The 14,148-nt window shown below is 38.3% G+C and overlaps 2 protein-coding genes across 4 annotated transcripts in view; one reads left to right on the forward strand and one right to left on the reverse strand.

Annotated features, from left to right (window-relative positions):
* LOC110983637 (uncharacterized) lies at positions 1–6,340 on the forward strand. The gene is made up of 7 exons (XM_022243056.2): positions 1–125; positions 491–662; positions 1,467–1,648; positions 1,935–2,180; positions 2,328–2,455; positions 2,745–2,814; positions 3,309–6,340. Exons 2-7 carry the CDS (start codon positions 536–538, stop codon positions 3,549–3,551), a joined length of 996 nt encoding a protein of 331 aa, XP_022098748.2. The 5' UTR covers positions 1–125; positions 491–535; the 3' UTR covers positions 3,552–6,340.
* LOC110983627 (CUB and sushi domain-containing protein 1-like) overlaps positions 2,823–14,148 on the reverse strand; it is a 26,779-nt gene continuing 15,453 nt past the window's right edge. For all 3 annotated transcript variants that reach the window (XM_087145326.1, XM_022243033.2, XM_022243034.2), the window contains 16 exons: positions 13,745–13,855; positions 12,990–13,373; positions 12,412–12,522; positions 12,018–12,128; positions 11,521–11,892; positions 11,134–11,253; positions 9,431–9,814; positions 9,076–9,192; positions 7,922–8,065; positions 7,287–7,407; positions 6,650–6,721; positions 6,404–6,475; positions 6,129–6,200; positions 5,939–6,010; positions 5,567–5,647; positions 2,823–5,084 (listed from right to left, as the gene is read on the reverse strand). In XM_087145326.1, the coding sequence (XP_087001452.1) occupies positions 3,926–5,084; positions 5,567–5,647; positions 5,939–6,010; positions 6,129–6,200; positions 6,404–6,475; positions 6,650–6,721; positions 7,287–7,407; positions 7,922–8,065; positions 9,076–9,192; positions 9,431–9,814; positions 11,134–11,253; positions 11,521–11,892; positions 12,018–12,128; positions 12,412–12,522; positions 12,990–13,373; positions 13,745–13,855 (3,503 nt within the window). In that variant the 3' untranslated portion in view covers positions 2,823–3,925. The remainder of the gene's footprint in view (positions 5,085–5,566; positions 5,648–5,938; positions 6,011–6,128; positions 6,201–6,403; positions 6,476–6,649; positions 6,722–7,286; positions 7,408–7,921; positions 8,066–9,075; positions 9,193–9,430; positions 9,815–11,133; positions 11,254–11,520; positions 11,893–12,017; positions 12,129–12,411; positions 12,523–12,989; positions 13,374–13,744; positions 13,856–14,148) is intronic.

A 14,148-nucleotide genomic window follows, 5' to 3' on the forward strand; every position in this document is an offset into this window, starting at 1 on the left:
TCGCTGCTACCACTAGAGGGCGTAGTTAAACGTCATGTTAGCATGCGCTTACCTTGACTTTAGTTGACGTGTCGACATGGTGATCGTAAACTGAATTTCACCAGTTTGCATCTCAAGTTAAGGAGGTGAGAATCTTAAACATGTCATGTGTAGTGTTTTCTCAGTACCTTTTCTTACTTGAGTCCAAATAATGCATATTAGTTATTCTCGTTATTACGAGGGGACACGGACGTGCAACTTGTAATGGTGTAAACTAGGGGGATTGGCCTTAGTTAATTCAGTTGCTGTTTCCTCATTCACGTTCATAGAGGGTTGTCATGACTTCGGCATGATTGGGGTGGGGGGAACAGGTGTCAGCAAACGCGTGATTGTATATATAGCTCAAATGATGGGGGGTCGTGCGAGTTGAGTGCAGTAAGTTCTCATTGCATGTTATCATTGCATGTATGATTATTGCAGCTTATGCACTTTTGTTTTTCTTTTAAACGAGAGCAACTTACCAACAGTGCAATACTTCCCAAGAGACAGACATGTCATGTTTATCACTGTCAACATGTCAAGAAAACCTGTGAGAAAAATTCCAGACAGTCTTGAGCTGATTGAGAGAATACTCCAACGAACAACACTCACAACCCAGAGAGTTGGACACAATAATGTTGACGGTTTGTCTTGTTTGTTCTTGATTATTTCACTCTTCAATTTACAACCCCTTGGGCTTTCAGATGTATGTCCTCAGTCATTCAAATCTATTCCCTTCAAAAAAGAAATGCATTATTGCATTCCACATCAATTTTCTGATGCTCTTGAAAAATTTGCCCAGTTTGTTTTGAGAATTGAAGTAGACTTAAGGGCTGAGTCAATTTGAATAATTCACTATTTGAATATTCGACCTTCAATTTGATAGAATATCCGAATATTGGGTCGTACCAACTGGCAGATTGTTGAACAAACCACGTACAAAATCAGTTGCAATAACACACACATGTATTAGCTTCTCACATTAATGGAGTATCTCCAGCCACGATTTATCATGATTTAAGAGAGGAACAAGACGTATAGCCCTGTCGAAAATTTCCATTCCTTTAAATTGTTTAATGAATAATTTACTTTTTAAACTGTAGGGTTTCTGACGCTTTTCATTGGAATTTGCTTGAAACAAGCCCCCATAGTGCTATTTTTCTAATTCAAAACAAAAGAAAATTTTCCCATACTTTCCATGAATTTTGCATTTGAATATTCAAATTCGACAAATAATATTTGAATATTTGACAATCGATCGAATATTCGGTTATTTGGATATTCGGCACAGCCCTAGTAGACTTGGGTTAGCCCATAGAACCACAGGACAGAGTTCAATGGAATACTTATGTACATGTAATCCCATGGGAATTAGCCACCCCTGCCATCCTTAAAGAATCTTGATGTAGTTCCAAGTTAATTATCAGTGAAATGTTGCTGTTTTGTAGATGTTGGTGGTAAGGTGTATCATGATTTTCTGGACTTCACTCGGAAAGAAAGAGAAGATTCTGTCAATAGGGCAGTAAGAGAAACACAGGAAGCAGCTGAAAGAAGACTCAAGAAATGTCTGCATGATGCTTACAAGAAAGCTGAAGCTGATAAGCAGCAAGCACTTAAGGAAGCTAGACTGGTAAGAATGATGAGTTACCTCATCAAGAGTTTTTTGTATTTCTAATTGAATTGGGAAAATAGGGAACTCATGCTTTAGATGACTTGGGAAAATTGAAGAGCATTCAAAGAATTTCAAAGAACTATTGAAGAAAATGTGAATCATCACCACAAGTGTTTTTATTTGCAGGTAGTAAGTAGAGTAGAAAAAAGCTTGTCATGTTTATTTAAGACTTTGCCAGTTCCTTGGGGGGGCATTTTTACAGTTAGGGGGTTGCCTAGTTCAACATTTTTCTACTTTCTTTCAGGAAGCAAAACAAACAGCTGCTCGTGTTGCTGAGGCAAGGGACCAGTTAGAGGCAGAGAGAATTGAAAAGCTTACGTGGGCCTTCAAAATTGAAAAAGAAGAAGCATTACAGAAACAATGGGAGGAATGCGAACGCATCAAGAAAAAGGCTGTTGAAGATGCAATCGCTGCAACAACAAAAAGGTTACGGAAGGAGTTTGCACTTGAGAAGGAGCTAGCTATTGCCAAAGCCCTATCTGTTGCAAGGGTGAGGGATGAGTTTATTCTGAAGTAAAATTTGCTGTGTTATATGTTTGAAAAAAAGTTTTGTCCTCATTTTGCTGCAACATTTGCTTGCATCCTCTGTCCTCCATCCTAAATTGTCTCTTCTGTATCTGTTGTCTCTTTATTACAGGAGAAATTTAAGAAAAGATTAGAGGAAGCGATCAAAACCACCAAAGAAGCATGTGAACGAAAAGCAGCAGAAGAAGCAGCCAGGGTGGCAAAGTTGCATCGAGAAGAAGTTTTGAGACTTGAACACATGTAAGTATGTACATGTATTCTTCACTCACCAAGGGTGTTGTGTAAATGAAAAAAAAAAATGTACTGACGTAACAAGAAGAAAGAGTTCTGAGGAGAGAGTCATTTTAGTCGAGTGCTGCTAAGATTTATAAAGGCCCTTGGAAATAGTCTTCCTGTTTTAAGTCATTTTCAATGCCTGTAAAACTTGGAAAGAAAGTTGTCAGCTTTCTTCATATCTCTGAAACATTTTCTTTGATAAGGGCAAAAATAACCCCTATTCTATTGTTCATCACTGACTCTTGTTTTTTAGAATTGAAGACTTACAGCGGCAAATTCGTGATGAGATTGAAGCAAGAGAGATGGTACAAAATGATTTCAAGGTAAACCGTTCTTGTTCCTGACAAAACTGCTATTTCATTTTATTCACATCTTCTAGCTGGAGTTTTTGTGAATCCATTGCCAGCATCTTCATGTCTTTTTTATCCCACTATTAAAAAGCTACTCTAATGTATTTCTGAAAGATGTTGCAAATAAATTATTCATTTTCCCACGAACACTAGGTAACACAGTGAAGTTACTCATGAAGACAATGGAATTCACTGCACTCACATTTACAAGTTACAACCAAATTTAGTACAGTCATGAAATAATTACATTTAAATTAAGTTTAACAGGAATTCAGTTTTTCTGTTTTGTTAAAATGTGTTTCATTTGGACATCAAAATTTAGATCAAAATTTAATATTTTGTACTTAAACATTTACATATTTTTGATTTTATTATTTCCCATATTTTGACAGATCATTACACTATGACTATAAAGTATAGGTATCATAATATAAAGTACAATATTTTAATTTTTAATCCCCGTGCAGGCAATCCAACAAGATTACCGTCGTTTCCTTGACTACACGGATGGTAAATACCATTCGGATTATTTGATGCGTCTTCGTAAGCATGGCATGAGATATGATATTTTTTGGGACCGACGTAGCAGTGAAGATGTGGACATTTTTCCTCTGCCAACATTTCTACACAATTACACCAGACAGGGGAAGGTTAGAGCTGATGACCCATCAGCTAAAGTCAACCGCTTTGTTGCACTCCATTCTACATAACGTGTACTCACATCACTTTTTTCCTCGTTTGTGCCTTAAGCCTAAAGTGGGCAAAATGCAGTCAAATTAGTGTACTTTTGCTTTGTTTTTTGCATTAATAGAAATACCTTCATGTCCATGGCTACATTTACAATCATGCCAACATTTACAGCTGTGAACAATTTACTTAGATTTATTTAGATTTCTATAAAATGCCTTTTACATGGCAAAAGTCATTTTGAATTTTTGATGAGCAGGTAATTTTTTCTTTCAATTGTTCAACCAGGTCTTTAAACACCATTTTATTCAAGTAATGAAGTGAGAAATTGTACAAGCAAGTTGTAAATAGATAATTGTTTCCTTTAGATTCATTTTTATGTTTGTACAAATTTAATTTAATCCACAACACTGATTTCCTGTGAGTGAACACTTCTACCATTGTTTACTCGGTCTGTCATTGCCAATGTTCCTATGCGTTTTGTTGTTGCTGTGGACACGTTTTCTCGTTTACGGTCAGCAATGCATGATGATACAGTGTAAAGATATGGATTGAGAGATGAATTAATAGGGAGAATGAAAACCACAATCCAAGCGTATGTCTCAACAGGAATAGTGACTGCACCAGACTGTGCTAAGATACCCATGATAATGATCGGCAACCAGCAAAAGAGATCAGTCCCGACTATTATTGCCATCTTGCCTGCCATCTTGATTTCTTCATATCGATGCATGTGACGATTGACCTGCTTCAGAGACAACTGAACATGGATGAAAATGACAATGTAACAAATCATGATAACTAAGAAACAAAGAAAGTTGACACCAAGGAACAGAACAATGGAAAATACCCAAGAAGGTTGATAGTTCAGAGCAACTGGAATTTCAAATGTCTCATTAGAGAATGGACTCTCGATATCATCAGTGGTGCTTCCAAAGTCGGTTGCTCTGGTCTGCAGTGGAAGGCCAATACAAACATCGGACAGTCCATAGACATTAGATTCCTGATCAGCAAGAAGTGTTGGGATGAGACTAACTGAAAGGGCAAGACACCATATGATGAACATAGTGATACGGGAGGAATGACGTCTGAGATGGAACTGAGTAAATGGGAAGACAATACACAGAAACCTATCAATAGTGATCACGGTGATGATGAAGACTGATGCCTCACTGGATAAGATGCTCAATGCACTTGCTATCTTACACACTACCGTGGATCGCCACTCACTTGCTTTCATGAAATACTCGTCACCATAATGCACATCGGCACCAGCTATGATCAACATGTACACACCCATGAAGAAATCTGATACTGCCAAGTTAAAAACCAAAAAGGAATGGACCTGTCGACTTGCTTTGCTGTTTTTCTCTCGATATCGCCAAATTATGATTCCCAAGTTACCAATGAGGGCGCTGATACCAAGGATCCACATGAAGATACGTAGTGCGACATTGGGCATGAGGTTACTACACATGAAGAGAGGGGGGCGTGGCTCTAAGGAGGTGCAGGTAACATAAGGAAAGTGGCAACACAGGCGATGATCGTCAACGTACCTGAATCATCAAATAACAGAGGAATGAACAGATTGGTAAATGATTTCCATACTTGGAAACCAAAATCAGAATTTCCATGAAAAGTGACACAGGTACTTCTTAGAAAACTGCTTCAGCCTCATATTGGACAAGGACATATTAGACAAGGTCTTCTGTAACTGTTTGATTTTTTTCAAAGGTGGATGGCTATTTATGTTGCAATGGGTTCTTTGGTGGTATTTATTTATAAGCCTGATTACATTGTGAAGAAGTGAGTACACAAGTGGCATTCTCAGAGCATTTTTATATCTAATGAAACTTCATGAGACGTTTTTTAGATTCATAAGAAAGCATGAACATAGGAGAATTACACTGATACAACTTTGGTAAACTAACATTCATTGATTGGTTTAGTGGTACATGTGTATCATGACACTGATCAAATTTGAATTTATTGACATGTACATCTGTGTATGATGGCTTACAGAGACTGCCAGACTTACAGTGTTTTCAGGTTTGGCAAGCCATCAAAGCCTTTTGATGTTACCTTCATCGGATCATCTACAATGCCACGGATGATTGCACTAAGAGAGAATGGGTTTATTTCACAAGTTAGTACTAGTTGTAGGTTGCCCATCCAGGAACATCTACAAACTGAACCTTGGCTTGCAAGGCTGTAATGCACCAAGTGCAATAGTTTGATTCACAAGGGGGTTCACCACAGAAAGTTTATCATTAGGAAAAACCTGCACGATGGAACAGGTACTGATAAACCATTTTGTACTTGTGAGATTCGAACCAGGTTCAACAAAGGTCTTAAAACATGTGCCTTCATATCACAGTGTAGTTGCCAAGTGCAATTATATTAAACTCACAGTTTTTGGAGCTTTTCCAGTCCAGTGAATGCGTAATCCTTGACCAACCTAAGTGGCACATTCCAAAGAGTTCTGTGGAAGAAAATTACATTTGGGTGCCAACCTCGACTGTTAAGGCCTGCTAGACATGGAATCTAAGTAATAGAGGCTACCAGTGAGATACAAGGAAATTGAGAAACCATGAACTTACAATCCTTCCAGTGAGCTGAGTTCTTGAAAGGAGTAGCTTTCCAGCTCTGTGATATGGTTATTTGAAAGTTCTCTGAGGAATACCATAGAGTATTTCATTATTTACTTGTAATATTACCATTTCTCAGATTTCTCAGATGTCAGATTACTGTCCTTCAGATGTAATTTGTCAATCAAATAAAGCAAAAGTTAATAAAATTATAGTTCCACTCAGATATTTCTGCTGTAAATTCTTTGATTTAAAATGGTCATGAGGTTCAGTAAGGTTGAACTTACAACCATGTCAAATTATCCAGACCATCAAATGTGCGGGTCTCAATGCTCACAATATTGTTGTCACTCAAAGATCTGCAAAGTAATGCAAAGTATCATCAATGTGTGGTCAGGTTGTGTCATCTAGATAAAAATAATGATTTACTCTTGTTCAATCCATGTACATAAGGTTCAGATAAAAAAACAAAAAGCTCTGAAAAACTTCTTTAAAGGTTTATAACAAAAAAGTGAACATTTTGATTTACTTACAATGAGCGAAGTGATTTCATTCCTTTGAATGTTCCTTTCTTTAATACAGTCACATTCCCTTCATTCAGACTCCTACATAAATATTAGCCAAGAAAATAATTACTGTAAGGATTACATGATGATGTCAAGCAACTGTTAACCTATTAATTCGTCTTTGTTCATATTTTGGTTGTAGGCCCTATATGTTGCTTGTTTCTGCGCCCCAATACCCCCTCGTTAAAACCATGGAGGATCTCTGGTGTCTAAGCTGAATTATCATAGGGTGAGATTCTCCCATTTAGTTTCAGTTGGGAATTCTGTGCTCGCAGTTCGTTTACTTTTTCTTCTATGATTTTTGTTTTTAAGGGGGGAGCTGTACGCGAAAACGTAGCAATTTCTACTTAACTGTTGTCATGTTAGTATTATTTTAATCTTTGGTTTTTGGGTTTTAGGAAGTCACATCTGTAATATGGTACCTCTGTTCATCTAGGAAAGCGCTATCCAATAAAAGTGCTAAATAATGCAGAATTCTCCTCGAAATGAAAACTACTCAGGTGTATTAAAATTTTCCTGGTCACAGGAAAACTTTCCGTTTCTACTGAAACACTTCGATGGACATTGCCCAATGCATAACATGTATAACTGACTGAAAACTCACAGGGTAGCAACTGTCTTGGATATATAATCTACTGTGCTTTGTTCCCAGGAGCCGAGGCACTTGATGGTCAACCCGTTCTTGTCATAGTAACACTTGCAGCCACTTGGACATTTCTTTTTGTCTGCACAGGAAACAGCATAAAAATACCAACTTTAATTTCCTCAGAAGCTTTCTGTAGCTGTTGCTTTTCAGTGTGCTTCACCGCCTAGCCGATTTAATATCGACATTTTTCACAACTATGGCAACAGATGTATCGCCAGTTTCGTGTAATAATGTGAGGGAGTTCCAGCTAGTGCATCCGAAAGTTGATACACGATGGTTTAATTTAGTTTTGCTGGATTAACGACAGGATTGATTGAGGCTGTCAGTCAGTGCTTCTTCATCATTGTCACGTGCTACTAATTATCAATAAGAACAGGGGTTTTAGAACTCAGATTTTCTGCTAACATATTGCAGCTTGTTTGTTTATATTTGTACTCTTTCTACACCTGTTCTGTACACAATCATTGTGAGAACATTTGAATTTCAGCTTTTTGTTCGCAGTTTTCGTAATTTTTGTGTGTGTAGATGTGGCCACTCACACCTTTGAAGAAGCGAACGAATGATAAAATCAATATGATAATGAAAAGAAATACCACATTGCATTTCGTCGTCACGTTCTGGGCAATTGGTTCTTCCATCACACACCATATCAAGCGTGATGCATTGAAAGTTGACCAAATCCTCATCGTTGATAATATCATTGTTACACATGTAGTTGTCTGGACACTTGACTTCACCTGAAAACGAACACAAGATATACACATCTACAATCATCAGAAGCTTGAGCAAAATTATTCATTTTAAACGCTGGTTTACGGTAGATAAAAAGATCTAGAACGTACGAAATTAGGTAGTTTGCATCTAATGGGGGGGTGGCAGGGGGGGGCTTGACCCCCGGTTGTTATTTTTGTTTTACTCTCTGATAAACGAAGATGCACCTACGTCTTAAAACTGCTATCTCCGATATAGTCGTACAGGGGGGGCTTTAACATCGTAAGGGTTTTTTTTGGGGGGGGGGTGTCCGAGTCGCCTCCACACAACAAATTCTGGGGCGTTGCTGAGTCTGTGTTCCTTAAAGATATGCACCGCTTCTGATCTAAATCCGATCCCATGTGAGTCCAAGATCGGATCGGATTGGTCATTCTCGTAATCCGAAAAAAATTCGACTTTTTCGGCGTTTGCCTTCGCTATAAGTAAATTGTTAAATGTGGCAGCATCAACGTTTCGTGCTGAATATTTTCTAGGTTTTCAGGAAGTACAGTAATCTAAGTGTCCCCAGTTGACATCATCTGTTCTGCGTATTTTTTATCATCTTTGTAAAGGTACTTATTACCCATGAGCAAAAATGGCTATATTGGATATCGGCTAAGAGAAACTAAATTGATTGCATATGAGAAAGGCACTTGGCGAGTTGGCGGTACTTCCTGTCGGATCCAATTGGACTTGGATTGAACCATGGCTGCGGGATGCGAATCGGATTCGAATTTTCGCCTGGAGCTGTGGGATTGCATAGGCCTCCATCAGATCGATCTGACACATTATCACGCCTAAACAGGCCCATCCAACCCACAAGCTGATTGTTCAGCATGGAATTCATATTTTAGGCGATAATGACTACCTCCGTCTATTGATATCACTAAGTTTTCATCTTCTGTCCTGTCCAGTCTTGTCGAGTCCGTCTTTTTATGTCTTTCTCTGTCTTTATTTCTTGTGCATGTTTTCAGGATTTAGATTTTATTATGCTTACCGCAGTTCATTTCGTCTTGATATCTTAGACAATCGTTGAAGCCATTACATTTGGCGTCTTCGCTCACACAGAATTCATCTCCTTTGCAGTCGTAGTCAGAACCGGTGCAGAACTTGCCTGGCAAAATGGAAATGCCCCCAAAATGACGAAAGTCAAAGTTTTCAAGTTCTGCTGAAATTGGAAAACGAAGTTGTTCATTTCTAAACTGACTTGTGCTTTAAATAGCATATTTCCTTTCCATTCATGCAAGTACATGTAATTTACCCAATTTCAAAGGGTTTGCTATGTAGCCTTGGTGACTCTCAAATGTCTTGTCAATCAATTATTGTTCATGTGACCGGGTCAGGTTTCTTACTTGTTTTATTAACAGTTTGGAAGTGAATCTTAAACCCTTTCCCCGAGCCCGTGTTGTCGCTTGTGAACTTGATAAACATTGCATGTCCAGCTGACACCACTGTCGTCAACTTGATGTTTCCAGTTAACCTGGCGATCAAACCTGTGTCACCGTTCTCGTCGTCCCAGTTGTACAGCGTTAGATAGTCGTACTGATTCTCCAAGTCGAATGTCTGTATGGAAGCCATGAGTCTCCAGGCATTGGAGTCCTCAGTAGCAGGTTTATCACTAGTTTGGATGCGCCAACTACACGGTTGATTAGGCGGGTATTGAGAAGGGAAACCAGGGGAGGTCAGATTGTGAGTATCGGTATCAAACAAGTAGATGATGGTCGAACCACAGATTCCTGTGAAATGGAAAGCCAATTGAATTTAGAATAGAAGTGCCAATTTAATATTTTGTTATATAACATAGTCTCATCACACTCAAAGAGAAAATAAAGTCCTCTTTTTTCCTTCTCATTCGTCATACATATATCTGTATGACTGCGATTACAGTACTCGGCTTCGTTACTTTTGCCCGTCTTTCAGTTCGTCAGTCGATCTTGTATTTTGTAAAGACCTAAATTATTGGTCATTTTTGGAAAGTGGTTATGGCAGTGGACGTAGCCAAAAATAATTACTGATTATATTTACCTGCAAGCCATTTCAATCGCGTTTTTGTTTAAATTGGAACACTTATCGTGTGTGACAATGTCTGGATGTTTTGTCAAACAGTGATCCTAACTTTCGTGCGATGTCAGGAATTCAGAAGTTCCCTTGACACTAGTTTGATTGACGATGACATTTTCCGGTTTCTGTAGCTTTCTTCACAGAGTCAACATTACTGACGTTTGGCAAATCTGTCTTCGTGTTCCACATTAAGTCGCTTTCTACTCGTGCACGAGACAAAATGTTTACTTTTAAGCAGGAGCTGTTAGCAATAACAGAAAAACGTTCCCAACTAGTAGAAGGTGTTTTGTTTACTTTGAAATCTATTTTATTTGGTTTGTAATGTTTGTTGAGTTGTAGATTGTTCATTACTGGGGACATGTATTGGTTACTCTGGCAATCATCCTGAGTTCCTTCCCTGTGATGTTACTCCTACAATTATGGTGGTGTATTTAAACTTTAAACGGTATTGATGGATTTCTTAATGTAAAGTACATTTTGCAGACTTGAAAGAAACACTGCCAGATGCAAATTATATATTCAGATGATTTTTCGGGAGGGGTCCAAAATTGCATTATTAAATTAAGGCAAAAGAAAGCTAAAGAGAAATTAATCGACAAAGAAATTGAAATGACTGATAAATTGCTATGGGGACTGTTGCCATTGGTGACTGTTGTGTATGCAGTTGGGTTTGCAATTACTGAGCCAAATTAGCCGTGAATGCGTAAAGATATTTCAGTACAGTGTCTAGTACATCGATCATGATGTGCGTGCAAGTAATCAGATACGACAGTTTACTTGCATACGCCTATCCACTCTATGTCCAGTACCCATAGAATTAAGGTGGCTTTACATTTAGAGTGTTTCTATGAAGCCATTAAGGCACCTTGATTTAAGACTTTGGACAGAAACATTTTGGTATTTAGGTCTGTACGTTCTGGTCAATTGCTGATGGTCATTGTAATCTTCATACACTCCTGTATTTGGCATACGTATGATAAATTGATCAGCTTACCACAAGCTTGTTCATCAGATTCATCAGGGCATAAGGCGATCCCATTACACTTCGAGTCGTGACGTAAGCACATGAAGCCTGAACCAGACTGGCAGCTTGTCTCCGCCTCTCTGCATTCAACTGAAATAGGAAATTAAACAGTGACATTATTTCCGCTAGGCTGACACCGTCAGAGTTCATTGAAAATTAATAGACGTTTCAAGTTATTTATCTGTCTTTTTACTTTGGTGAAATTTGCAATGGCCTGTTCCTCAGACGCTTAGTTCCAACATGGAGTCAAATAAGAATGTTTGTTCATCGATCAACCCCTTTTTTGTCGTTCTGCAGACTTTAGACGAACTATTGTAAGGGATCATTGTGAACAAGAAAAAATAAATGTATGTGTACCTGTTCCATTGACCTGCGTAATTAACAGTTGAAATCCTCGATCCGTGACCCTTTGATCAGCCGCAAATCTAATCCACATCCGACTTTCATCAGCCAGGAGAATCCTCGGCGCTTCTTCCCCACTTATCCCATTCAAGATTACCGATGAGATATTTGTGTAATTATGACCATTGCCCGCACTGAATTTATCAAAGTAAACCTCAGTCTTGAAGTCAACAAACTCCAACTGAATAACATAGCCATGCTTGCCAGTTAGGAGCCAGATACAATTCATATCAGACGGATAGTCAGCGATGGAGTAAGATGGAGAGGAGAAAATCATTGGCAAATTGAGGTCACTTGGTAGATTGATGATGCTTTCACCACATGGAGCTGATTGAAAAAAAAAGATGACTGACGTAAAAACTTGACCTGAATAATTAGTCGACGGTTCAGGCCCTAATCAGCATATACTTGCGATGAATTTTATTTGCTTCGTTGCTTTTTTCTTAACTTACCGCAAATTCTTTCATCCAGTTTATCCTGACAGTTTTCTCTCCGATCACAGATACTATCCAAATCTACACACCTGCCTGCATCACAGTACAGCTGATCCGATAAGCAGTCAGCTGAAGAGTCGAAAATGACAGTTTAGTTTTTGTTCGGAATGGTTTAGATTTTATTAACATTACTAAATTAAATCACAGTAGTTCTGTTATAAACGGTATAAATCACAACTGATATACTGTAAAACAATCACTCGGTAAAATTTGAGAGGTGCGATTTGATCACTGATGTTTCTGAGAACTTAATTTAAGCGTGACACTGAGAAGATTGCTGTTTTATCTGGTCATTAATTAACCCAAAATATCATCCAAGTATAAACTATTTCTTAGTTCAGTGTCCATATACCACATCCAAATTCATCGCCTGCGTCTGGGCAGTCTGGTGTCCCGTCACATCGCTGAGATAACTCAATACACAACAAGCCGGACGGACAGGCATACTGATCAGGTGAACATTCTGTATATTGGGATAATGGCAAAAGACACTAATTGTTTATAATATACCTCTCACGACAGTCACAAAAACGTTAATTTCTCAGTTATAAATATGTTATCTTCTTTTTTTGCTGACATTTTGTTTAATGTATACTCTGTGTGTCATTTTATCGGTTTGACTTTGGATTCATTTTAAAGTTTATTAAAGGTAATTGTATTGCAAGCTCAGGAAAACTAATTTTGTGTTCACGATACAGGCACTAAAATTAGACATGAGAGATCTTTTTGATATAAGGGGCTGAATATTTAACGGTTTGGCAAACTGTTCCAAAAATGGACGACAAACTCGAACCTTCACTGTCATCATTATAGTAGTATGCAGTTGTTTGTCAGGAGAGTGTCCATCTGAAACTGTACCACTCAATGTGTGTTTATACCGTGATCCAAACTTTAAACTGTTTTGTCTTTATGAACAGGTGCATTACCCACCTGTTTCATTATACTGGGTCAGCTGAACGGAAAATCCTTCCTCAAACTGTAATCGATATGTCTCTACCACAATCCAGATTTCTGAGCTGAATGATGTTACGATTTCGCGAACAGTCTTGCCGGTATGTTTGAAGAACAAGCTAGATTGATTCGTTGGATTGGTGCCGTCACCAACCAGGATTCCATTAAAATAATAGGAATCGGAGATGAGTATTAAATAAAGGAATCTGAGCTGGATACGATAACCAGTGAAAGCGGTGATGATCCAAAGACAGTCCTTGCCGAGAGGAAACTCTGATATTTGATTGGTCAAACGAGCTGTTAACAGATATGGCGTGCCGTCTGTGACATTTATACCATCTTTCATGTCCGCTCCGCAGTGATCTAGTCATAAAAATACACACACACTCAGTAATATCAGGGTATTGGGAATGATTTAATAATGTTATTTATTCAGTGTCCAGGGTTTTTATTGGAATTATGTACATTTGTTGCCATGGAAACCCGTGTTTCAACATACGATTGGTTTTACCAAATCGGAGCGACAAATTAATCCATTATTTCTAAATTGATTTTCCTGCTAATAGTAGAGAACCATATAAACAATGTCCAACAAACGTGCCAAAAGTTTGACGGCAAAATAAAAGACGAATGATGAAAAGAAAGAATTAATGAAAAAAATACACATCGTTAGCGGTATGCTGCAAAGCTACTGATTGAATGTAGTGATTAAGGGTAATGATAGTAAGATTTACCGCAATGTTGTTCATCACTGTAATCACCACAGTTCGAAATTCCATCACAGTGGGCTGAGTCCGGCACGCAAATTGGTTCATGAAGACACCAAGATCCATTAACACATTCACCTTAAATATGGGGGTATTAAATAAAATTTATCGACTTCACGAAGCGACGAATGGCTTCCATCATTATTAATCAGTTTGTTAATAGCAATGCAATGACATGGAAAGGAACAGAGTCATATCATTAAATCAGCGATGTACTGCCTTGATGCTGGCCTTGGTGTTAAGGCTGCCTAAGGGCTTGATTTCTAGGGCCTTGGCCTTATATATATCCCAAGACTTGAGAACAAAATCCTTAGCCTTGGCTTTGAAGAATCAATGCCTTGCACTTTTTAATAGGGAGAGGCTCTTCAAGG

Source organism: Acanthaster planci, linkage group LG14 (genome assembly GCF_054643075.1).
Source record: "Acanthaster planci isolate LZ-2023a linkage group LG14, COTS_SCS, whole genome shotgun sequence".
Classification (NCBI taxonomy): domain Eukaryota; kingdom Metazoa; phylum Echinodermata; class Asteroidea; order Valvatida; family Acanthasteridae; genus Acanthaster; species Acanthaster planci.

Excerpts from the sequence above, each read along its gene's own strand:
- LOC110983637 (XM_022243056.2), top strand. The coding sequence starts at position 536 with ATGTTTATCACTGTCAACATGTCAAGAAAACCTGTGAGAAAAATTCCA. Across the intron at positions 1,649-1,934 it reads CACTTAAGGAAGCTAGACTG|GAAGCAAAACAAACAGCTGC; the intron begins GTAAGAATGATG and ends ACTTTCTTTCAG. Across the intron at positions 2,181-2,327 it reads AAGCCCTATCTGTTGCAAGG|GAGAAATTTAAGAAAAGATT; the intron begins GTGAGGGATGAG and ends TCTTTATTACAG.